Here is a 23,897-nt window from a genome sequence, read left to right as displayed (position 1 = left end):
TGGTTCAGGCTTCCAGCTGTGACTTCTTGACAGATATTATATTTTTTTTTACAAAAGAAGAAATTATATTTAATTATTTTAAAATTTCCTCTTTTCAATTTTTTATAAAAACAAGTTAATTAGCATGAAATACGTGTCTGTGAAATAACGCTCAAATGAACTCATTTTATCCATTTTATCCTCGACATGACATGTTTACGTCATGACACGTTGACGTCATGACGTAGGCAGCAACGCCTCTTTTGGACGTCCTCCTCCTACTGCTCTGGTGTCAACAACCTGAGAGGTGAACAAACGTGACATATTGTACACTAAAGCTAGAGTAAGTGCTTTTAACGGTTCTTATGGCTTTTCAGATGGTTGAAAATGCACTGTGTGTCCGTTTACTTCGTGGACGTGGGTTTTATGTTTGCGAATAATCCGCTATAGTGGGACACCTGACTTGCTAAGCTAACTATAGAGAGCATTACGTTACATAAAGCTAATAGCTGGCTATTTAGAAGCAATGCTATATTCTCTCTCAAAGTCTGTCTGTATGAGAAGATAGTAAGAGACAGTTTGTCTGATAGTATTTGTCTCCAGTGGTGGACAAAATACATACTCTGTCTGTAAAAGTATAGCCATAAATCATAACTCTTGTAGAGGTGGCTTATATTGGGACGTTTATTCTCGTCCCAATATAAGCGACCTCTACAAGAGTTATGATTTATGGCTAGTAAAAGTACATAATTCAAAATGTACTTGAGTAATAGTACAAAAGTATTGGCATAAAAATGTTACTTTACACCAATGATATTCTCTCTGTATATGAGAAATAGCCTAGTCTGTATATATGAGAGATGGTAAGAGACAGTTTGTCTGATATAGTGTTTGTCTTTTGTTAAAATGAGACCGGTTGTTTGTCCCAGTACTAAAAGAAACTCAAGCTGTCTCTGTGAGACACAAACTACAAACAATTTGTCTGTAGGAATACAGGTCCACTGACTCCACTCACCAAATTTCCAACTCGCCAAATCAACTTGCTAGGACACCTCGCCAATGAGCAGGGTTGTCAACATTGGACTGTCAGTCCAGGAGAATCCAGGAGATTTATTTTTTAGGGGGTGCACGGAACTCCCTAGCTCTGGTCCATAGCGTTAGTGGAGTTCTCCCTAACGCTATGTTCCTCTACCTCCGTATTCCTTGGCAAAACCGGAAAACCCTGCCGTCTGGTCCGAAAATAACAAAAACTGTTTCGCCCCTCATCAAACCAAAGGTATCAGTGGACAGTTGAAAGCTTACTCTACTTAGTGGACGCGGGCTGAGCCCCCCACCACACGATTAAAATACATTTCTAGGGCAAAATGAAAAATATTCTACCGGATGGAGACTCCATTTCTTCTCGTTTTTCACTATTTGTCGTCGCCATCAAGGTGCCAACTCACTACTGCCGCGCAGGTCAGAGGACCGAATTACACTGAGCATTAGTCTCACTGGGTGTTATTCAACTCTGCGACGTTGGAAGCGCTGTTTCGTAAAAACCTGGAAGAGCGTCTCCATCCGGTGGAATATTTTTCATTTTGCCCTAGAAATGTATTTTAATCGTGTGGTGGGGGGCTCAGACCTCGTCCACTAAGTAGAGTAAGCTTTCAACTGTCCACTGATACCTTTGGTTTGATGAGGGGCGAAACAGTTTTTGTTATTTTTGGACCAGACGGCGGGGTGTTCCGGTTTTGCCAAGGAATACGGAGGTAGAGGAACATAGCGTTAGGGAGAACTCCACTAACGCTATGGACCAGAGCTAGGAACTCCCCAACAGGGGTCTGGTGGTCCTTCCCCCAAAACTTCTTAACAGATATATTTTCCTGTGTTCTGTTGAATTTTGTGCATGTTTGATACTTTTATCAGGCTTGCTTTACTAGCATGGGTACAATTTCAGCCTTAAAATGCCAAATGTAGGTGTACAGATTTGATGACTGAAGCAAAGTAAGACATCCTTAATAATGACTTCTCATCTGGGGGTCCTCCCCCAGAAAATATTTAACATAGTAGATGTAATTGCCAATCATCCTGGCAAATCCAGGAGCATTGACAAGCCTGCCCAATGAGTGTGGACAATTTGGCGAGTTGGATTTTTGGCGAGAAGACCGGTTACCGTCTGGAGTCTTTATAAGAGACCAATTTCTGTTGAGATTTGCAGTTTGCACTATGAAAATATTTCAGGACAGACAACGAACTGATCATTCTGTGAAGCTACAGCAAGATGAGCTGAGCTCTATAATGCACGTATTGCTATTTTCTTTAATCAGTGGGGAGTGGTTACTGGTTACAGGGGGTCCCCAGCTAAATGCCTGATAGTTCAGTCACCAAACAGACCCTTACAAGTCTGTAAATCGGAGAGAGAGGATACTGAAAAATTGGAACTCTTGAGTCGTCGGAATCTTTGTGGTGTGTGCTTATATTGGGACGTTTATTCTCGTCCCAATATAAGCGACCTCTACAAGAGTTATGATTTATGGCTAGTAAAAGTACATAATTCAAAATGTACTTGAGTAATAGTACAAAAGTATTGGCATAAAAATGTTACTTTACACCAATGATATTCTCTCTGTATATGAGAAATAGCCTAGTCTGTATATATGAGAGATGGTAAGAGACAGTTTGTCTGATATAGTGTTTGTCTTTTGTTAAAATGAGACCGGTTGTTTGTCCCAGTACTAAAAGAAACTCAAGCTGTCTCTGTGAGACACAAACTACAAACAATTTGTCTGTAGGAATACAGGTCCACTGACTCCACTCACCAAATTTCCAACTCGCCAAATCAACTTGCTAGGACACCTCGCCAATGAGCAGGGTTGTCAACATTGGACTGTCAGTCCAGGAGAATCCAGGAGATTTATTTTTTAGGGGGTGCACGGAACTCCCTAGCTCTGGTCCATAGCGTTAGTGGAGTTCTCCCTAACGCTATGTTCCTCTACCTCCGTATTCCTTGGCAAAACCGGAAAACCCTGCCGTCTGGTCCGAAAATAACAAAAACTGTTTCGCCCCTCATCAAACCAAAGGTATCAGTGGACAGTTGAAAGCTTACTCTACTTAGTGGACGCGGGCTGAGCCCCCCACCACACGATTAAAATACATTTCTAGGGCAAAATGAAAAATATTCTACCGGATGGAGACTCCATTTCTTCTCGTTTTTCACTATTTGTCGTCGCCATCAAGGTGCCAACTCACTACTGCCGCGCAGGTCAGAGGACCGAATTACACTGAGCATTAGTCTCACTGGGTGTTATTCAACTCTGCGACGTTGGAAGCGCTGTTTCGTAAAAACCTGGAAGAGCGTCTCCATCCGGTGGAATATTTTTCATTTTGCCCTAGAAATGTATTTTAATCGTGTGGTGGGGGGCTCAGACCTCGTCCACTAAGTAGAGTAAGCTTTCAACTGTCCACTGATACCTTTGGTTTGATGAGGGGCGAAACAGTTTTTGTTATTTTTGGACCAGACGGCGGGGTGTTCCGGTTTTGCCAAGGAATACGGAGGTAGAGGAACATAGCGTTAGGGAGAACTCCACTAACGCTATGGACCAGAGCTAGGAACTCCCCAACAGGGGTCTGGTGGTCCTTCCCCCAAAACTTCTTAACAGATATATTTTCCTGTGTTCTGTTGAATTTTGTGCATGTTTGATACTTTTATCAGGCTTGCTTTACTAGCATGGGTACAATTTCAGCCTTAAAATGCCAAATGTAGGTGTACAGATTTGATGACTGAAGCAAAGTAAGACATCCTTAATAATGACTTCTCATCTGGGGGTCCTCCCCCAGAAAATATTTAACATAGTAGATGTAATTGCCAATCATCCTGGCAAATCCAGGAGCATTGACAAGCCTGCCCAATGAGTGTGGACAATTTGGCGAGTTGGATTTTTGGCGAGAAGACCGGTTACCGTCTGGAGTCTTTATAAGAGACCAATTTCTGTTGAGATTTGCAGTTTGCACTATGAAAATATTTCAGGACAGACAACGAACTGATCATTCTGTGAAGCTACAGCAAGATGAGCTGAGCTCTATAATGCACGTATTGCTATTTTCTTTAATCAGTGGGGAGTGGTTACTGGTTACAGGGGGTCCCCAGCTAAATGCCTGATAGTTCAGTCACCAAACAGACCCTTACAAGTCTGTAAATCGGAGAGAGAGGATACTGAAAAATTGGAACTCTTGAGTCGTCGGAATCTTTGTGGTCACTCTTAATGGCTCGAAGGGTCGAAGGGTCCTTGAAATAAAAAAAATTGAGAACCACTGCTTTATTACTACATGTAATGTCACTAATAACTTGTGGTGGTTGAATGATTGTCGAGATATAGAGACTAGAGTGTCATATGTGTGAAGGCTAGTGCATTGCCTTCATACGGTGGTTGACTTGTATTGATGTCAATCATTTCATTTTTTATATATATTTTATCTTTTGTGACAACTTATAAGACAGTACAGTGAGTGTATAGCAGACAAACAAAAGCAAACACCATCAAAACAGACCAACATTACACTAATAACTAGAAAAATATTGTTCCTTCGAAACAATTGTGGGCTCGCTTCAAGCCAGAAAACAATGGCTATAAAAGTACAAAATGTGAAGATCGCAGGCAGTGCTCTCTTTGACGTTACTGACGTCAAAGATTGGTCCATTTTGTTCCAAAAATGTGTTGTGCAAAAATTGACCCGCTGGTGGCGCTATAACAGGCCAATGTAAGAAGGGTGGTATCTGTTCCTTGACCTATTGGGAATGTGCTTGCAAGATTTCACGCACATTGCAGGCTGTGTTCATGATTTGAGGTGTTTTTGGCTTTGGCCACTTTATCGCTGCTTGCAGCTATATTCATTATTATTATTTTTTTTTTGTGTGAGTGCACTTCATAGGCATATTAGATAAAGGTCCTTAGATTGTGTGTAGAATGTTTCATGCAAATTGCAAAAGAAAATCCTAACGGGTTTAAGCGTTTCACAAACTGCTCAAAATGATATAGCGCCCCCCTTTGGCCAATTGGGGTAAGATTGGTTTTAGTGATATTTGGACTAACACTCTACATCTTTGCCAAATGCCATGAACATGTTGCTTTGCATGTATGATTTAGAGGCAGAAGAATAATTTGCATAAAACTGCAATATTCATTGAATTTATTTAAAAAAGCATGTTTCAATTTTAAAGAAATCCGATCTGACAGATCTTTAGATATTGGTCCAAAGTTCACGTAAAAAAGGTTTTGTGCACGTGGAGCGAAAATTCCAGAATAAAAGCGGGTTTACGCGTTTTACAAACTGCTCAAAATGGCGGAAAATTGAAGGGCGGAGCTTACTTAACAACGACACAGATGTCTTCCGCTTGAGTCAAAGCACGCGTGTAACAAGTTGCATGTCTTCAAACAAAACGAGTCATGACTTATGCCCGTTTGAAGTTTGAATTTTCAGACGCTTCGTATAGCGCCCCCCTTTGGCCGATTGGAATAAAATTGGTTTCAGTGATACTTTGACTAACCCTCTACATCTTTGCCAAATGCCATGAATGTGTAACTTTGCATGTATGATTTAGAGGCCGAAGAATAATTTGCATAAAACCGCGATATGGATTGAATTATTAAAAAAATATATTTCACATTAAAAGAAATCCGCCGAGACTAGTTTGACCGTATTGGTCCAAAGTTCATGTGAAAAAAGTTTTGTGAGCGTAACGCGAAAATCCCAGGAGGAGATAGATTTTTACTGTTTTTCATATAATTCCAAATTGTGGGAGATCTAAAGGTCAAAGGTCAAAAGTCAGAGCGTAAAAGTTGTTCGGCATGAGGAGACGCATACGTGTATACAGGTTTCATGGCTGTACGTATATCAGAGCATGAGCCATACCTGTTCAAAGTTCGCACTTTCGAAGGCTTCCTACAGCGCCACCATTTGGCCGATTGCTGTAAAAAATAATAGCACACTTCGCCACTGTAAGCTGAACACATTGATGTTTTTATTTTCATTTTCTGTCTAAGTATGTAGGAGTAGAAAGGAACCGAAGTTTTGAGGAGAACTTGATATGACGGTTAGATATTGTCACTAGAAAAATATTGTTCCTTCGAAACAATTGTGGGCTCGCTTCAAGCCAGAAAACAATGGCTATAAAAGTACAAAATGTCAAGATCGCAGGCAGTGCTCTCTTTGACGTTACTGACGTCAAAGATTGGTCCATTTTGTTCCAAAAATTTGTTGTGCAAAAGTTGACCCGCTGGTGGCGCTATAACAGGCCAATGTAAGAAGGGTGGTATCTGCTCCTTGACCTATTGGGAATGTGTTTGCAAGATTTCACGCACATTGCAGGCTGTGTTCATGATTTGAGGTGTTTTTGGCTTTGGACACTTTATCGCTGCTTACAGCTATATTCATTATTATTATAATTTTTTTGTGTGTGTGCACTTCATAGGCATATTAGATAAAGGTCCTTAGATTGTGTGTAGAATGTTTCATGCAAATTGCAAAAAAAAAAATCCTAACAGGTTTAAGCGTTTCACAAACTGCTCAAAATGATATAGCGCCCCCCTTTGGCCAATTGGGGTAAGATTGGTTTTAGTGATATTTGGACTAACACTCTACATCTTTGCCAAATGCCATGAACATGTTACTTTGCATGTATGATTTAGAGGCAGAAGAATAATTTGCATAAAACTGCAATATTCATTGAATTTATTTAAAAAAGCATGTTTCAATTTTAAAGAAATCCGATCTGACAGATCTTTAGATATCGGTCCAAAGCTCACGTAAAAAAAGTTTTGTGCACGTGGAGCGAAAATTCCAGAATAAAAGCGGGTTTACGCGTTTTACAAACTGCTCAAAATGGCGGAAAACCGAAGGGCGGAGCTTACTTAACAACGACACAGATGTCTTCCGCTCGAGTCAAAGCACGCGTGTAACAAGTTTCATGTCTTAAAACGAAACGAGTCATGACTTATGCCCGTTTGAAGTTTGAATTTTCAAACGCTGCATATAGCGCCCCCTTTTGGCCGATTGGAATAAAATTGGTTTCAGTGATACTTTGACTAACCCTCTACATCTTTGCCAAATGCCATGAACGTGTAACTTTGCATGTATGATTTAGAGGCAGAAGAATAATTTGCATAAAACGGCAATATCTATTGAATTATTAAAAAATTATATTTCACTTTAAAAGAAATCCGCCGAGATAAATCTGACCGTATTGGTCCAAAGTTCATGTGAAAAAAGTTTCGTGCGCGTAACGAAAAAAACCCAGGAGGAGATAGATTTTTACTGTTTTTCATATAATTCCAAATTGTGGGAGATCTAAAGGTCAAAGGTCAAAAGTCAGAGCGTAAAAGTTGTTCGGCATGAGGAGACGCATACATGTATACAGGTTTCATGGCTTTACCTCAAACACAGCATGAGCTATACCTGTTCAAAGTTCGCACTTTCGAAGGCTTCCTACAGCGCCACCATTTGGCCGATTGCTGTAAAAAGTAATAGCACACGTCGCCACAGTAAGCTGAACACATTGATGTTTTTATTTTCATTTTCTCACTAAGTATGTAGGAGTAGAAAGGAACCGAAGTTTTTTGATACTTGCACTGACTGCCTGCCTAGTATAGAAATAATGACAATATCTAAAGTGTGCTCGCCTTATAGGCGAGCCCACAATGACAAGTTTAAATGATGCTAAAAAACAGCAACAAAACACACATTGCAAGGCTTTACGGCAGAAATTGCTTTTCTTCTGGGGCCCTGTCCTCATATCAGACCGCCTGAGAAAGAATATGTAAGGACTGAGGAGTCCATATTTTATCATAAATGTCCAGTTTTCCCTTGATTTTATAATGTAAATAATCTAGAGGTATATAATTGGATACTTCATTTCATTTAAAAAAAAAATGTTGGTTATATTCATTGTTTTGCTTTTGACAAGTCTCTCTGTCTCCCATACCATCTCATAGACAGATGTCCACCATGGCCTTGCGGAGCGCTGTGTGCAGGCTGCTACTCAACCCACAGAGGTGTGCCTTCATCGCAGCCTCCAGAGCCCAGGGAACTGCAGCACCTGCTCCTAGACTGGGTATTTATTCAGCATTGAGTTGTAATGGCGAATATGAAATTACTGTAGAATACCTTTTACTTTTACTCTTAAGCCTTTCATATACTGCTATTATAAGCGGTTACAAGCTGTCATATTAAATAAAAAAATTAACAATTTAATTGTGTTTTTTTTGTCGTTGACAATTACATTTATGTTTGGCTTTTAGGCTTTGAAGTTGCTCATGGCAGATATGACACATAACTTAAATATACAAATAAATGACATATTTGACTTTATACTTAAAAAAAAGGGAAAAAGGATAATTCAAGCTTTCCATACAGCTGCAATGTTGTGAGTTTAACGTAGTTAAATACAATCAGATACGACTTTTCTGTTTGGATGTATGGGCTGCCAATATTTGGTGCTGCAACTCTAGATTCAACATATTAAAAGAAAATCTAGAGTTGCAAGTTGCGACACGTGAGCCCAACCCCGCTGTGAACACGTGTCAGTTTTTTGGGTTAAGTCTGGCCTAATTCACAGACCTGTGTAACTTTGTAACGATTCAAGGACTGCTCTACACCTCCTATTCTCATTTTAACCTGTCAGCAAAACTATTAATGCTGGCGTGTAAGCATGGCTGCACACAAGAGCATGTCTGTCCCCCAGGTGCAGACCTCTTAGGAATGGTAGAAATATGCTTGGTGAAATGTGTTCCATAGATAGTTGGACCACCTGTTGTACTGAAAATTGCTTACTAGTAATTACCATGTCTTGACATTGTCTTACAAAATGAACAGTGTTAACGACTGTGAATGCTATTTCAAATTGTAAAATGACAAAGTGTAATGTATATTTCTGACCCAACTAATATCTGGGTTGTAATTCCACAGATTTGGACAAGCCTGAGAAGAAGCCCAAAGCACGTAGGTGTTGCCCTGGACTATTCTATTGCATTATAACACAATAACCTTTTTATTTATTTATATTTTTATTGTAAAAAATGCATAAGAAATTAACATATTTATATGTATCAAAAGGATAAAACATTTTGAGTGCATTCAGATATAAATGAACATATATTTGTACATAATATATCAAAAGGATACATTGCATTCAGTGGTTCTCAAACATTTCCATGTCAAAGACGTATGCTTTTGGCTGCAGACCCCCCACCTTAATACATTCTGTGCCAATGATTTAGGTTTTGTTAAAAATTGTCAAAAATTATAAAGAAAATGGCAGCTCCACAAGCTCACAAAGTGTTGCTGTTGTGATCACGTGGTGAGCTTGTAGATTGTCTATTTTTGAATATCCAACGTTTAGAACAGTGTTTAAGTGGTTAAACTGATTTCAATGCTCAATGATGTACCTAGAAAAACAAATAAAAAAACCCCCTAGAGAACCACTAGTAGAAAGACTTATAAAGTCTCTTAAACTAAAATTGCAAAACGTTTGTTATAGTAGGAGTATTGTCCATCTAGCTGTTTCTGCACTTAACAGACTGCCTCGGTGATGTGTTGTTTTGAGTCCTTGTGTTATATTTTTGTGTGTCTGTTGAAAAGACTGATACCGAATGTCCCCATGGGACAATGAAGGCTTATTACGATCATGATTATTGTTCTCATAATTGTGTGACCACCACCAGCCAAGGTGCAGTTCAACTGGCGCGATGCCCTGGAGCTAGACGCTCAGCTGACGGAGGATGAGATCATGATCAGAGACACTTTCCGTGACTACTGCCAGGAGAAACTCATGCCCCGCATCCTGATGGCCAACAGAAACGAAGGTAGAATGCCGTGACATACAGCAGTGGTTTCTGAATCCGTGATATACAGTAGCTTTATTGTAGTCTCAGCAGATGACAAGGACAAAAGGTTGAGAAGGTTACAGCCGTTTAACTGGCAAGGTTATTCCTCACAGCTACCGGGGAAAAACCTGAACATCAATATGCCCCAACTTTTCAGCATGAAACCTAAATGTTCTCTCATTTAGGTTTCATTTAATGTGGCGTTTCATTTGTCATACAAACCATTATTTCTCTGACACGAGAATGATAGGTTTCTTCTATCCACAACACCAAGTCATGTGAATGCATTTAGCTGTCTGTTTGGTCAGAATGACAATGGCAGTTTTGTCCTGAGATTATCGATAATGTTGACTTGGTGTGTAATGGTCATTTTAGGCACCGTTCAGGCTACACTGTTTTCTATAGAAAACGGCAAAATAACCACCTTCCATGCACACTACAGCGTTTTCAATCTGTTGAGTGTCCGTCGCAGAATAACAAGTGAGAAAGCAGCGGGACTTCGCCGTTTCCTCTAGAGACCGGTGTCGACTAAACGTGGCCTTATAGTTGAGTAGTACGTTCATCCTGATGAAAGTGAATTCGAACCTGACCTGATTTCTCCTGTATGTAAATGTCTGCCAGTGTTCCACAGGGAGATCGTGTCAGAGATGGGAGAGCTTGGCGTCCTGGGTCCCACCATCAGAGGTGAGTGTTCAGTCACCACTTAACCCCTATATTGGGGGTCTTCAACAGGGGGTCCGGGACCCCTAGGGGGTCCTCAGAGTTACTACAGGGGGTCCTCCAAATCGTTGTGTGATAGAAACTTGTTTTTCACCCCTTTTTTATACCACTTGAACCCTAGTGTCCATATTCTGATAACTCTAGCCAAAAATAGCCGATCTACAAGCTTGAGCTTGTAGATCGGCTATTTTTAGCAAAGAGCTTTGGAGGGGGAGAAGAGCAGACCAAGTACAGTGAAAGCTCAAGTGTATTAAGTATTTACTGTTCAAGTGGTTAAATATCTGAAAACCCACATTAACACCAATCCAAAATATACTGATGTTTGTGCTGTCAAACAATGAAACTATATGGAATCTATGATAAGGTTGTGGGGGGTCCCTGCTCATCGCTCTCTCAACTAAGGGGTCCTTGGTCTGAAAACCTCTCTACACCAAATACGGACACTATTAGGGTCCAGCTGTTAAGCCATGTATACACAAAATAATAACAGAATAACAAATTAGCCAATCTACAAGCCTGTAGACCGACTATTTTGACTATGTTTGACAATATGCCCAAAACCTAGAACAAATTAACAGCTTGGGATGGACTTTGGTCACTTTTGCACACAGTGGGGTGATCACTTCGTCACAATGTGGGATAAAGGGTTATTGATTCATTCATAGTACCACAGCATGCCAGATTACTAAAATGTAAGCCTATGATGAGGGTAGGATCATAAATTGTGACCACAATATTTATCAATTTATTGTGTGTGTGTGTGTGTGTGTGTGTCTGTGTGTGTGTGTGTGTGTGTGTGTGTGTGTGTACACACTGTATATGTGTATGTCTCTATATATTCATGTTTTCATGAATCCAATATAAAGTATCAAATCAATGCACTGCTGTATTGTATTTGCCTTTTTATTTACTAATAGCAACAAGGCTCAGCCCATATTGTCTCTCTTCCTTGTGATACTCTGTCCAGTAGCCAAGACCTTTGACACAGAGAAGCTGCTGCCAGTACAGTATATATATATATATACCCAGCCTGTCAGCTTGGCCAGGTGGGGTCGTTCCGTGTTTAGTGACAGTCATAACATAACGGTGATAATGGTCGTAAAAACGAAAGGTTTGAGACCCTGTTATGTGTTTTTCTCCAAGACAAAAATACAATCACGTTCTTTAGCAAGAACTGGCAGCAGACAAGCCTCAGAGCCTGTGGCATAGTTGGACTAAACTGTGAGGAACGTGTTTGTCGCAACAATGCCAGATTGGCGACAAATCTCTTCTATTCAATATTGCCATTTACTTCACATCAGCACTCTCTAATGGCCCAATGTGCAATACAAAATACAGCCTTGTTAATATCAGTATTTTTTATATCAATTTAGTTTTTACCCCCAGTAAAATACATTTATTATATTGTAATTCAGCAAATTGAACAGCTCACAAGCTCACAGTGCATGGCGTTAATGTTGTGCATGTTGTGATCTTGTAGATTTTCAGCCAATGAGCAGACCTAGTATAGAGCCCTGGAGGACCTGATCAACTAAGAACATTTATACAAGTGGTTAAAATTGACGTTCGACCATTTTCTCTCTTTTCTTTCCCCACCCTTGACGTGGTGTAAAGGCTATGGCTGTGCCGGGACCAGCTACGTGGCCTACGGCCTGATTGCCAGAGAGGTGGAGAGGGTGGACAGTGGCTACCGCTCTGTGTGCATGGCGTTAATGTTGTGCATGTTGTGATCTTGTAGATTTTCAGCCAAGGAGCAGACCTAGTATAGAGCCCTGGAGGACCTGGTCAACTAAGAACATTTATACAAGTGGTTAAAATTGACGTTCGACCATTTTCTCTCTTTTCTTTCCCCACCCTTGACGTGGTGTAAAGGCTATGGCTGTGCCGGGACCAGCTACGTGGCCTACGGCCTGATCGCCAGAGAGGTGGAGAGGGTGGACAGTGGCTACCGCTCTGTGATGAGCGTCCAGTCCTCCCTGGTCATGCACCCCATCAACGCCTATGGCACCGATGAGCAGAAGGAGAAATACCTCCCCAGGCTGGGTAAGGAGACCCGCAAAATGAGTTATTAGAACTCATTTGTGAAATTATATACCCACTACGAGGGGGGATGTGGAGACTTGTGATTATGATCGACTCTTCCATTTAAGATAGTAGTTATGTCAATTTTGACGGAGGTACGCGACACACGTCTGACTCAGCTCAGCATCGTACCGGAAGCCCGACTTGTGATTATGAACTGAATTGCTGTATGTTCATGTTAGCCTAATGTTGTGTGTGTTATGACTGCAGTCATGAACGATCAATCAGCCGGTAATAACTGAACATCAAACGATAGATGCATGTGTAGAGCAATGTCTAATGCAGGGTTGCCTAAGTGGGTGCATTGACGCAAGTCCAGGGGTACCTCAGAAAGTCAGAATACTTAATAATTGATAATATTTGGAATTGCACTTTACTTGGTGCGTTCTCTTTCAGTCTACAGTGCACCAAGTCTCTTCACTAAAAAATAGCCGATCTACAAGCTCACAACGTGTCTCAACACGTCACATTGTGCCGCGTTGTGAGCTGGTAGATCTGCTATTTTGGGACCATGTCCCCCCCCTACTAGAATAGGGACGCTAGATGTGCATATTTAAGTACCGTTAATAATAACAGAAGTTGCTAAGTAACAATGTAATTCAGGGGTGCTGTAGATGAAAATATTATTTACAGGGGTGACCTGAGCGAAGCTTGGCCAATGCCAAGCTCTGCAGGACGAACAGACGGACATACACACAAAGCCAGATGTAGGAGCGTTTAGCACCGCTGCCTCCAAAAACATTATTCATTCTACACGATGTTTGTCGCGAGCCTGAGAGGAGTAGGACCCATGTGGATCCAGTGTGTGTAGACAGCGTGTGGGGTTTATGATGTGCCTTAAGGTTTTTGTACCATGCTCTGTCCTGCAGCCCGTGGGGAGATCCTGGGCTGCTTCGGGCTGACGGAGCCAAACCACGGCAGCGACCCCGGCGGTATGGAGACCAGAGCCAAGTACAACCCCTCCAGCCGCACCTACTCCCTCACCGGATCAAAGACCTGGTAAACACTATAGGGTTGCAATAGTTACCAACTAATCAAATCAATCGATGATGAAAATAATCAGTAATTGAATAAAATGATCAATTCATAATTCATCCATGTTTTATGTGCATGTCATTATGGACAAAGTAAACATAGTGAAGATAACTGCTCTACAAGCTCACAATGGACATCAAAAATACAAAAAAAACACTCTCTTTAAGAACAATTAAAATGCCTTTATTGTAACGGCGTGGTCATATTAGACACATTAGAGAACAATAGCTTAATGTTTTAAAAGTCTAATATCACCATGCCATTACAATAAAGGCATTTTAATTGTTCTTAAAGAGAATTCCTTGTTGTTATACAGTAGCAACTGTTGCTTCTCCCAGCATGGAGGATAAATGGACATTCTAAGTATTCCATGTACGTTCTCTAATGAACGATATAGCTCCATGTTTTATGTGTCTTTATTTTATTATTTAACCCATTTAGGCCTAGAATTATTGAATGCTTTAACCAGTGAAAAATAGCAGATATACAAGCTCACAGCTGCGAGCTTGTAGATCTGCTATTTTTTTAAAGTCGTGAAAATGTGTGCAAATCTTTGAATATATGTATTTTCAAAGCAAACATTTGTAACTCAAAATTTGCTTCTGGGTGGTCCCTGGAACTAAATATTTTGAGATGGGGGTCCGTGGCCAAATACATATCATTTTGGGGGTCCTTCACATGAAAAGGTTTGAGCACCACTGACATAGTAGTCTCTCAAGAACAGACTAACTGAGCTCCAGTTAAGTGAAAAGGACCTTTTCTTTGACCATGGCTGGCCAGATTGCTGACATAGAAACATAGTTTTTTCAAAAAAACCTTAGAAGGATTCAAAAGACACTTATAGAATCGGGTCAAAATTCGAATTTTCAACATTTTTCAAAAATAGCAGATCTAGAAGCTTGCTGTGAGCTTGTATATCTGCTATTTTTCAATAGTTAAAGCATAAAATAATGATACACAATAATGTGTACCCGTTCTAAATGGGTACAGACCTTTAAGCTTCCATTTGGAACCCCCTTAAGGAACCCTGGCCGGGGGACCCTGCGTTGAGAACCACTGAGTGAATTGTATAGTATCTATCATATTTCAGAATTTAGTATATCACAACTGTAACTGTAGAATAAGCTTACATTTCATATGTTTGCTTTAGCAGCCAATAGAGCGGGGTACAAGGTCTCAACCAAGGAGCTGTAGCAGTGCCAGATCCTACAAGAACACATTAGTAGGAGCTTGTAGATATTGTCTAAATTCAATAAACGGGTATAAATCAGAGTTGAGTGCAAAATGTTTTCCACTTCCTTGTTTAGTAGGGGTAGGGTTAAGTCTTGGGTCTGTTAAAACAAAATTACATTGTTTATTTTTATCTGTTGCAGATAAAAAATATCTGTGTCCATTCGAGTGGATGGTAGTTCAGTCTCTTCCACTTCAATGGAGACAAATTTGTATCTGTGTCTGGCCCAGTGGGAATGGGCCTTTACTGTATTTGTCCACATGGGGGAGCCCTTCAGCCATATTTGCCAAACCCCAATCTGACATAATTTTAAAGTGTCTTTTCACTGGACCATTGTAGCCAGACAATAGAAAAACATTTACAGCTGGATTCTCTCTGAATTATAAAGTGTGTATCTGTGCTTTAAACAGATGCACACGTGTGAACCAGATAACATACGTTAATTAAGTTATAGCATGTTTCCTAGCAGCTTAAATGTTCTTTGTATATTTTATTGAACAGCTGTCACCAACATCACATTCCATTCTCTCCCACCATAACGTGTTCAAAGTCTTCTGCCCAAAGCTTGAATCTGGAATTACTTTAGTGAATAAAACGTTATTTGACTAATCTGTTACTGCTTTTATACAATATAACTTGTACATCTGCAGTGGTTGGAGGTGCTCTCCCATTGAGGCAATTAGATCAGGGGTGGGTTTAATGATGATGGGTCTACTATATTTCTACACTCACTCGAGAGGGCCACATTGCATATACAGTCAAAAATAGCTGATCTACAAGCTCAAAACGCGCCGCAGTGTGACGCGTTTTGAGCTTGTAGATCGGCTATTTTTGCTATTTTTGAATTGAAATGCTGAATCTTTTTAGCGAACTGGAATCCTGAAAAGTATATATTTTTTCCAAATGCATTTATATGTTCTTATGTTAACTTTATGAATTTAAATACAAATACATTGTACGTATAAAAGACAAGTACTGGGAGTACAATAACTCTGGGACAACCAGATCTTATTTTATTGTTGTTTGGGACACGATCAACACAATCCTGAGTTATTTTTTGTGTTCAATCTGTGTTTTGAGATATTTTAGTATTTCAGCATGAATGATGATGCATTTTGCATCATATGAGTCATCATGCTGCATCATATGATGCAAAATGCATCATCATTCATGCTGAAATACTAAAATATCTCAAAACACAGATTGAACACAAAGAATAACTCAGGATTGTGTTGATCGTGTCCCAAACAATAATAAAATAAGATCTGTTTGCCCCAGAGGTGAACTGGCCCTTTAAGCTACTACTATAGAATTAAGTCATTAACGCTGCTCATGTTTGCATGTTTGGAATTGTAACTGAAATCAATAATATGTCAGTATTCTAATACTAACCTGTGGGCCGCATAAAGTGAAGGTGGGGGCCGCCAGTTGCCCATGTGTAATTTAGATCCTGGTGTCGGGTAGGACCACAGGGTCACAGCCCTGCTTGAAGCTCAGAGACCAACATTCTCCCCTGGCCGAGGGAGCATTCCATCTTGGGTAGAAAATGTTTTTTTTTATTTTCTCACAGGATCACCAACTCCCCGGTAGCCGACATCGCCGTGGTCTGGGCTAAAACCGACGACGGCAAAGTCCGGGGCTTCATCCTGGAGCGTGACATGAAGGGTCTCTCCATGCCCAAGATCGAGGGCAAGTTCTCCCTGAGGGCCTCGGCCACCGGCATGATCCTCATGGACGAGGTGGAGGTGCCAGAGGAGAACCTGCTGCCCAAAGTGTCCGGCCTGGGGGTGAGCGTGTGCACGTGTAAAATGAATTTAACTCCATGAGTTATTATATTATATTCTCTCATTGGACTAAATGTCTAGCTGGTTTTGTAAATAAAAATGTTCAATCATAGTTTAACCCATTAACTTTTTCTCTGCCATTTTAAACATAGCTGTAGTAAGCAGCTGCCAAATTGTCCTTACCTTTTAACGTGGGCACGCGCACGCATCGTGCACAATCTGTGCGCGACTCATCTAGTAGACGTGTAGACTCGGTGACAAGCTTTCGAATACAAAAAACCCCATTGAAAAAGACATATCCGTTGCCACGCTGTATCTCTGCTTATCAGCCAGTGTTTACATGAAAAAGCATTGAAAAAAGCCAACTGTGCGCTATGGTAACACGTGGACACGTTCGCGCACAAAACGCACGATATGTGCGGGGATCATAATCCAGGCGTGTAGAGACTGGATCAAAGTTTCCAAACGCAAAAATCAGATTGAAAAACGAGCGTTCCATCGCCCAGTAGCTTCCACTTCTGTTACACAGTAAACCAATGGAGGCGGGACTATGGCCCAGGCTCAGACTGGATACGGAAAGCTGGATCCGGTCCAGACCGGAAATGACCGGATACAGTTAGGGGGGCGGGCCTAAAGAGCCAGAATCAGCGAAAATCTGCGCTAATACTTTTAATCCTTTCATAATGATTAAAGCTAATTAAACTATGCGGGCTCTACGGGCATGGCAGCGCGGTACAGCGGGAAATCTACGGGCTCTACGGGGATCGCGAGGTATGAGTTAAGACCTGAAAAATACCTAAACATGTCTTCTAAATCCTAATTAGTTTTCTGAAAAACGTGTTTCTTCATCTGTGGTGCTCAAAGGGCCATATATGTATTTGACTGCGGACCCCCATGTGAAAATATTTTGTTCCAGGGACCCCCCAGAAGCAAAGATTTGAGTTAAAAATGTTCGCTTTAAAAGAATATAAATACCCCCAATATGCTGTGGTACTATTGGGCAGCACAGCTGAGAACTATAATGTTCTACTATACAGAGGAGGGGTCTCCTAGTTTGAGAAACATTGAATCAGATTCCTTAACACATGGGCTGCTAAGGTTTATAACATTTATAGCTGTTGCTGCTGCCACCATTGACTTACGCTTTGTTTTGACGTGCCTCGCAAGCTTCGTGCGTGTGCACGTGCGTGTCCAGAGAAGATTGAGGAGGATAATCCATTTGTTTACAAACGCTCGCGAAACTAAAATCCAAAAATCGCGGTAAAGTGTCGCCGTGAAAACAATCAGCTCTCTGCTTCCATGGGGCTGTTTTCATGTCATTCTTAGATAAAGCCGTTCTTATGTTTCAAAGTAGAATCTAAAGCAATGTTAAGTCCTTCCGTGATGTCTTGCCCAGAGGGGCTGCCTGCACTGACTGGGTGACGTAATGCACTCAGGTCATTCAAAGGGCAGCTGCAGGCTCAAAAAGTTAACTGTTTGTTGCCTCGTCTGTGAACGATATAACTTCCTGTGGCAGGGGGACACCTAGTGGCCATAACTCGTCCCTGAACGAGTTTGGCTCCCCAAGTGTTAAAGATCCCGATGCCCAATTATCTTTACTCTAACTCATTAAGTAAACTTAAAAAAGCTACAACCAATCCTATTGTTAAAAACATGATTAAGGCCTGGCAAGATGTTCGGAAATATTTGTGCGATATCATCCCCATTTCTCGCTTCAGCCCGATTTGGGGGAATGAGGCATTTGTCCCGGGTAGGGCGGATGGAGGTTTTAAGCTTTGGGCTGGAAAAGGAATCAAACAACTAAAAGATGTTTTTGGCAAAAATAAGACTCTGCTCTCATTTGAAGAACTTATGGCTAAATTTTATATTCCTAGAACACACCTGTTTAAATTTTTCCAACTCAGGGACTTTATAAAGGTTAAACAAGCACAGTCTCTGACGATTCCTCCTCTGTCGATAATAGAAAGAGCTCTCATCAGGAATCCCTTTGAAAGGGGCATCATATCTGGGTTTTATACCCTCCTGGTGGACTTCTCGCCTGAATCATCTGAATCTAGATTTAATGCCTGGAACTCTGATTTACAAGCACAGACTAGTAATACTCGTTTAAAACTGCTACAATATAATTGGTTGATGAGGGTGTACATCACACCAGAAAAAATGAACAAATTTAATTCTAATATTCCGGACACTTGTATCAGATGTAACGATGATAAAGGCACTCTGTTCCATTGTTTGTGGGCATGCCCAAGAATAAAGGAGTTTTGGGAGGAGGTTAGAAAGGAGCTACAACAGATACTACTTATTAACATTGAGCTAGATCCAAAACTCTTCTTATTAGGCCCGCCTTTACCCGATTGGCCATAGGATAAAAAACAACGAGATTAGATTTCTGGATCTTGGGTTCCTGCAAGCCAAAAGGGTTATCGCCCTTTCATGGAAAAAGACAGGGTAACCTAGCATCGCTCAGTGGTTTAAGGAATTGTCTTTGTGCCTTCCATTAGAAAGGATCACATACACTCTCAAGAACAAACAAGAGATATTTGAGAAAATATGGGGGAATTTTATCCAGTATGTCAAGGGCAATGATCTCTCGTACTTAATGGAGGAACCAGATGTGGGGTAGTTGCATTCCCTCTGCGGTCGTTTGTCCGGCCTTGTGGCGTGGGACTCTGGGTGTAAATAGTGTAAAGTATATGTGCTCTTTGTATCAGAATTATTTAATATTCTTATGTGTCGTGTTAGTGTCAGGTTTTTTGGTTATTCTTTTTGTATGTTGTATTTTCTTTTTTTGCTTGTTTTGTCTGTATGTGATCCAGTATGGTCTTGTATTATGTTGTTTTGTATGTCTGTAAAAAAAAAAAGAATAAACATATTGTTTAAAAAAAAAAAAAGAATATAAATATAAAGATTTGCACAAATCTTAATGTTTTTTCAAAAATAGCAGATCTACAACTCATAATCTGATATTTTTGAATATCCAAAGTATAACAAATAATGGTTAGATTGGTTACGTGACACAGGGTCTCAAAGACCCGTTGAGAACCACTGCTTTAGATTTTCTTTTTAAAGTGGCTCCTGCTTCTTGTGCGTGTAAACTAAGTTCTTAAATCTTTCTTTGCGGTGCCAGGGTCCCTTCGGCTGTCTAAACAACGCTCGCTACGGCATCGCGTGGGGCGCCCTGGGAGCTGCCGAGTTCTGCTTCCATGCCGCTCGCCAGTACACGCTAGACAGGTAAGCACTAAGCAGCCATGGTGGATACGTTTCCTATACCATGTTTTTAACCACTTAAACCTTAGTGCAGGGGTCTTCAACAGGGGGAACTCAGTTATTACAGGGGGTCCTCCAAATCTTTGTGTGAAAGATTTTTATATTGACCACCTACCCTAGCGTCCATATTCTAAGAACTGTAGCCAAAAATAGCAGATCTACAAGCTCACAACGCCTCGCGCTGCGAGGCGTTGTGAGCTTGTAGATCGGCTATTTTCGGTAAAGAGGTTTGGTGTAGAGGGGAAAAAGAGCAGACCAAGTACAGAGTGAAATGTCAAGTTTATTAGTGTTAGACTAGGATGTAAACAAAGTGTCGGCCCGACAATGGCCAAAATGATTATTTTATCATTATTTTATGCTTTTTGTGATCATTTTTTAATTGAAACACATATATGAAGCTTATTTTTTTATAAAATATTCTCGAAACATTATTTTTATTTTAGCATCCCTTTTTCAAGAAAAGGTTGACTATAGCTCCTTTAAGTATTGACGGTTCAAGTGGTTAAATATCAGAAAACACAAATTGACATGAATCCAAAATACACTGATGATTGTGCTGTCAAACTATGAAACAATATGGAATCCATGAAAAGGTTGCGGGGGTCCCTGTTTCATCTCTCTCTCAACTAAGGGGTCCCTGGCCTGAAAACATTGAAGACCCCTGCCTTACCGTATATACTTCCTTGGCCCGGGGTCCCCCAGGGATTTGTACTTTGTCCCCTCACCTTTTCCCCCTCTACACTAAATATCTTCCCTGAAAACACATTTTCATGAAAGAAACTAAATGTATTCCACAAATGTCCACTTATCGTCCGTTTAGCAGACGCTTTTAACCAGATCAACTTACAAGTGCGAGATTGGTCTATGTCTATGCTGCTCTTGTATGGCACTAATGGCAGAGATTTTCTTTTGGGGGTCTGTAAAAATGATCTCTAAATTATGTTTTTTTGGGGGGGATTTTTAGAATCCAGTTCGGTGTGCCGCTAGCCAGGAACCAGCTGATGCAGAAGAAGATGGCTGACATGCTGACAGAGATTACCATCGGCCTGCAGGCCTGTCTGCAACTAGGGAGACTCATCGACGACAAGAAGTAAATAACACTTCTAACTCCTCTGTACCAGACGGGGGTTAATTATTATCCAGGCGTTGCCTTCCCTCCATTGTGCATTGGGCCAAAAATGACGGATAACGGCGTATGACACTGTGTGTGTGCGTGTGTGTGTGTGTGTGTCTCCCACCAGAGCGGCCCCAGAGATGATCTCCATGCTGAAAAGGAACAGCTGTGGCAAGTCGCTAGACATCGCCAGGCAGGCCAGGGACATGCTGGGAGGCAACGGCATCGCCGACGAATACCACATCATCCGTCACGTCATGAACCTGGAGGCGGTCAACACCTACGAAGGTAGGGAGCCAGGGAGTCATGCGGCCTAAACCTAGCCAATCTACAAGCCCACATGTGTTGTAGGCACACAAACCAAGCTACTCTACAAATGCTGGCTGAGCGAGATCTGCTACGGAGCATACAGTATACCAACTGTACATATAAACATAGATGCCTCATTATCCGTTGGTTACAATTCGTCATGTGGCCAACCTGTGATGTCACAAACTAAGTCATCTATGACGTCAGTCACCTACGACATATCCATGACGCATGATTCCATATTTGGGCAATTACAAGGTTTCAGCCCGATACGAGCCTAATTGAATTCCATTACAAAATGACAGGAAGTAAAACACTTTAAAAAAAACGTGACGTTAGTTATCTCCATACTGTACATGGAGTTCCGTGCTCATCTCTGACCCTAACCCTAACCGCACAAGTAGTCTCATAGTCGGAGTAATGAGATGTCGTGCTTTAATAATCCTCCGACTTTTTTGGCCTAGTGGCTGTGTATGCAACAAATGATCAGTCCAGATTAGGACGAGATTAGCTCTGGATACACCGACAGACAGAACAACTCTGTCTCCTACGGAGCCATGCTGTTATAACACGCTTCATAAGTGTATTCATGATTATAATTTACAATTGAAGGTGATAATGCCAACCAATTACCTAACCCTAGTTAGTAGGGCTGTGTGTAGCCTCGCGTAGCCAGGCTTACTCATCTGCGAAGAGAAAAGCCTGGTGACAATATAAGGCAGAAAGCATTCAACTTCCGCAGTGAGAATTTCACCGGAAGACTGCAACGCATGACGTAACTTCCGTTAAACGCAGGACTTCCGCCACTTCCGCTAGAACCAACCTGAAGGCATATTGTCTACAGGGTGCGCTGTGTGATATCATTCTGTACATACTGTATGTTGTACCAATGTGTCATCATGGGTTCTGTTGTTTTCCAGGTACACATGACATCCATGCTCTAATCCTGGGCAGAGCCATCACTGGACTGCAGTCGTTCACCGTGGACAAATAGAAAGTAACACTTCATTTATACGTCGAAAATTGCAGATCTACAAGTTTGTAAATCTGCATTTTTGGGGATAAAATGTAAGCATTACAAAGGTTATCAAGTCAGCTCTTATCATGAAACACAGCTTTCCAGATTACTCGGACAGATCAATATCTCACCGTAACAGTTAAGTCTCTCGTTTTATAGTTTTATAGAGTGATGTACTTGAAAGCTTTACTTAGAGAGAAATGCCGTAGCAAGTCTGGTTTTCCCCCGGGGAAATGTACCACTGTGTGGGGTGTAATTATTCTTTAAATTAGACTTTAGGTCTTAAAATTAGACTTTAGCTTTTTTCAACTTCAAAAGTGCTATTTTTCTACTCTCGTTCCCCACATATCCTGAAATGGTTCCTTTTCAGTTTGAGAGTTAAAATGGGTAAAGTTACTCAGTCAGAAAATGTTTGATATTGAGTTCTAGCACAATGAGCATCATTTTGTTCAGTATTTGACAACGGTTAGATAAGTGGACCTCTAGCCTTCCCTAGAACTTTGCTGTCCTCTGCATTCCAATATGCCTAGCCTTAATAGTCAACAAATAAACAACAAATGTACATCAGCTAATTCATTTATGGACAGACTGACAGACAGGCAGGAAGCCTGACTACAATGGTTTTGCATTATTAAGAACTAATTACACAACGATAAGAAATGCAATTTTCATTGCTTTTAAATAAAAATAATTGGCTGGTTCAACAATAGTGGCGGCAAGTATGCAAAAAACATTTGGAATAAGGTCAAGCTCATTGGATCAGATGAGTTTATAGAATTGCAATGGGTACTGATTTGCTGGTATTGTTGATGTGATGTAATCAATCTTCTAAGGTTGACCCCTTGATTAGCTACTGTTTTATTACAAGATGGCATAAGCTGTTAGCACTTTACTATGACTACATACCCTAAATCCTGATGTCATCTGTTTGCATGGTTTGTCAAACATCAAGGTTGCTGACCTTTTTAAATAAATAAAGTTTATTTAAGTACTCTGTGTGTTTGTGATGATTTCTACTTAGCCACATGCCACAGGTCATGAGAGAACATACTGTATGTCTAAAACAGATTGCATAACTGTTTTTCCTATATTTATTTAGTCAGAAGGGTAGGGTAGCCAAGAGAGAAGACTGTTTGGAGAGACATACAGTATGATGGCTGAGAGGGAGACGGTGTAGGAGAGACAGACAGTAGGAAGGATATTAGCCTGCCTGCTTCACCGCTAGGTGGTACTGTAGAGCGCATTATAATCAATGACGTAATTTCTCTCAAAGTTAAAAGCCCTAGAAGTGCCTGTGTTTCTCGCCGGGTGCAGTGGCGTGCGCCTGTAATCCAAGCTACTGGGAGGCTGAGGCTGGCGGATCGTTTGAGCTCAGGAGTTCTGAGCTGCAGTGGACTATGTCGATCGGGTGTCCGCACTAAGTTCGGTATTGATATGGAGCTCCTGGGGGAGCCCGGGACCACCAGGTCGCCTAAGGAGGGGTGAACCGGCCCAG

The 23,897-nt window shown here is 41.0% G+C and overlaps 1 protein-coding gene across 1 annotated transcript; it reads left to right on the top strand.

The window, feature by feature from the left end:
• Positions 1-247: 247 nt before the first annotated feature.
• Positions 248-23,391, top strand: LOC308284274 (glutaryl-CoA dehydrogenase, mitochondrial-like). The gene is made up of 12 exons (XM_080724850.1): positions 248-322; positions 7,950-8,068; positions 8,923-8,955; positions 9,678-9,818; positions 10,461-10,523; positions 12,432-12,602; positions 13,511-13,640; positions 16,478-16,694; positions 19,822-19,925; positions 20,926-21,051; positions 21,203-21,363; positions 22,305-23,391. The coding sequence occupies exons 2-12, from the start codon at positions 7,954-7,956 to the stop codon at positions 22,376-22,378; spliced, it is 1,335 nt and encodes a 444-aa protein (XP_080580976.1). The 5' UTR covers positions 248-322; positions 7,950-7,953; the 3' UTR covers positions 22,379-23,391.
• The last annotated feature ends 506 nt before the right edge of the window (positions 23,392-23,897 follow it).

Source organism: Nannobrachium achirus, assembly GCF_963921795.1.
Source record: "Nannobrachium achirus genome assembly, chromosome: 4".
Lineage (NCBI taxonomy): Eukaryota > Metazoa > Chordata > Actinopteri > Myctophiformes > Myctophidae > Nannobrachium > Nannobrachium achirus.
This window is presented reverse-complemented; position numbering and strand designations above follow the sequence as displayed.

Bases quoted from the DNA above. Each gene is read 5' to 3' on its own strand.
- LOC308284274 (XM_080724850.1), top strand. From the start codon at position 7,954: ATGTCCACCATGGCCTTGCGGAGCGCTGTGTGCAGGCTGCTACTCAAC. The intron at 10,524-12,431 runs GTGAGTGTTCAG...CGTGGTGTAAAG, and splicing joins CCTGGGTCCCACCATCAGAG to GCTATGGCTGTGCCGGGACC. The intron at 21,364-22,304 runs GTAGGGAGCCAG...GTTGTTTTCCAG, and splicing joins GGCGGTCAACACCTACGAAG to GTACACATGACATCCATGCT.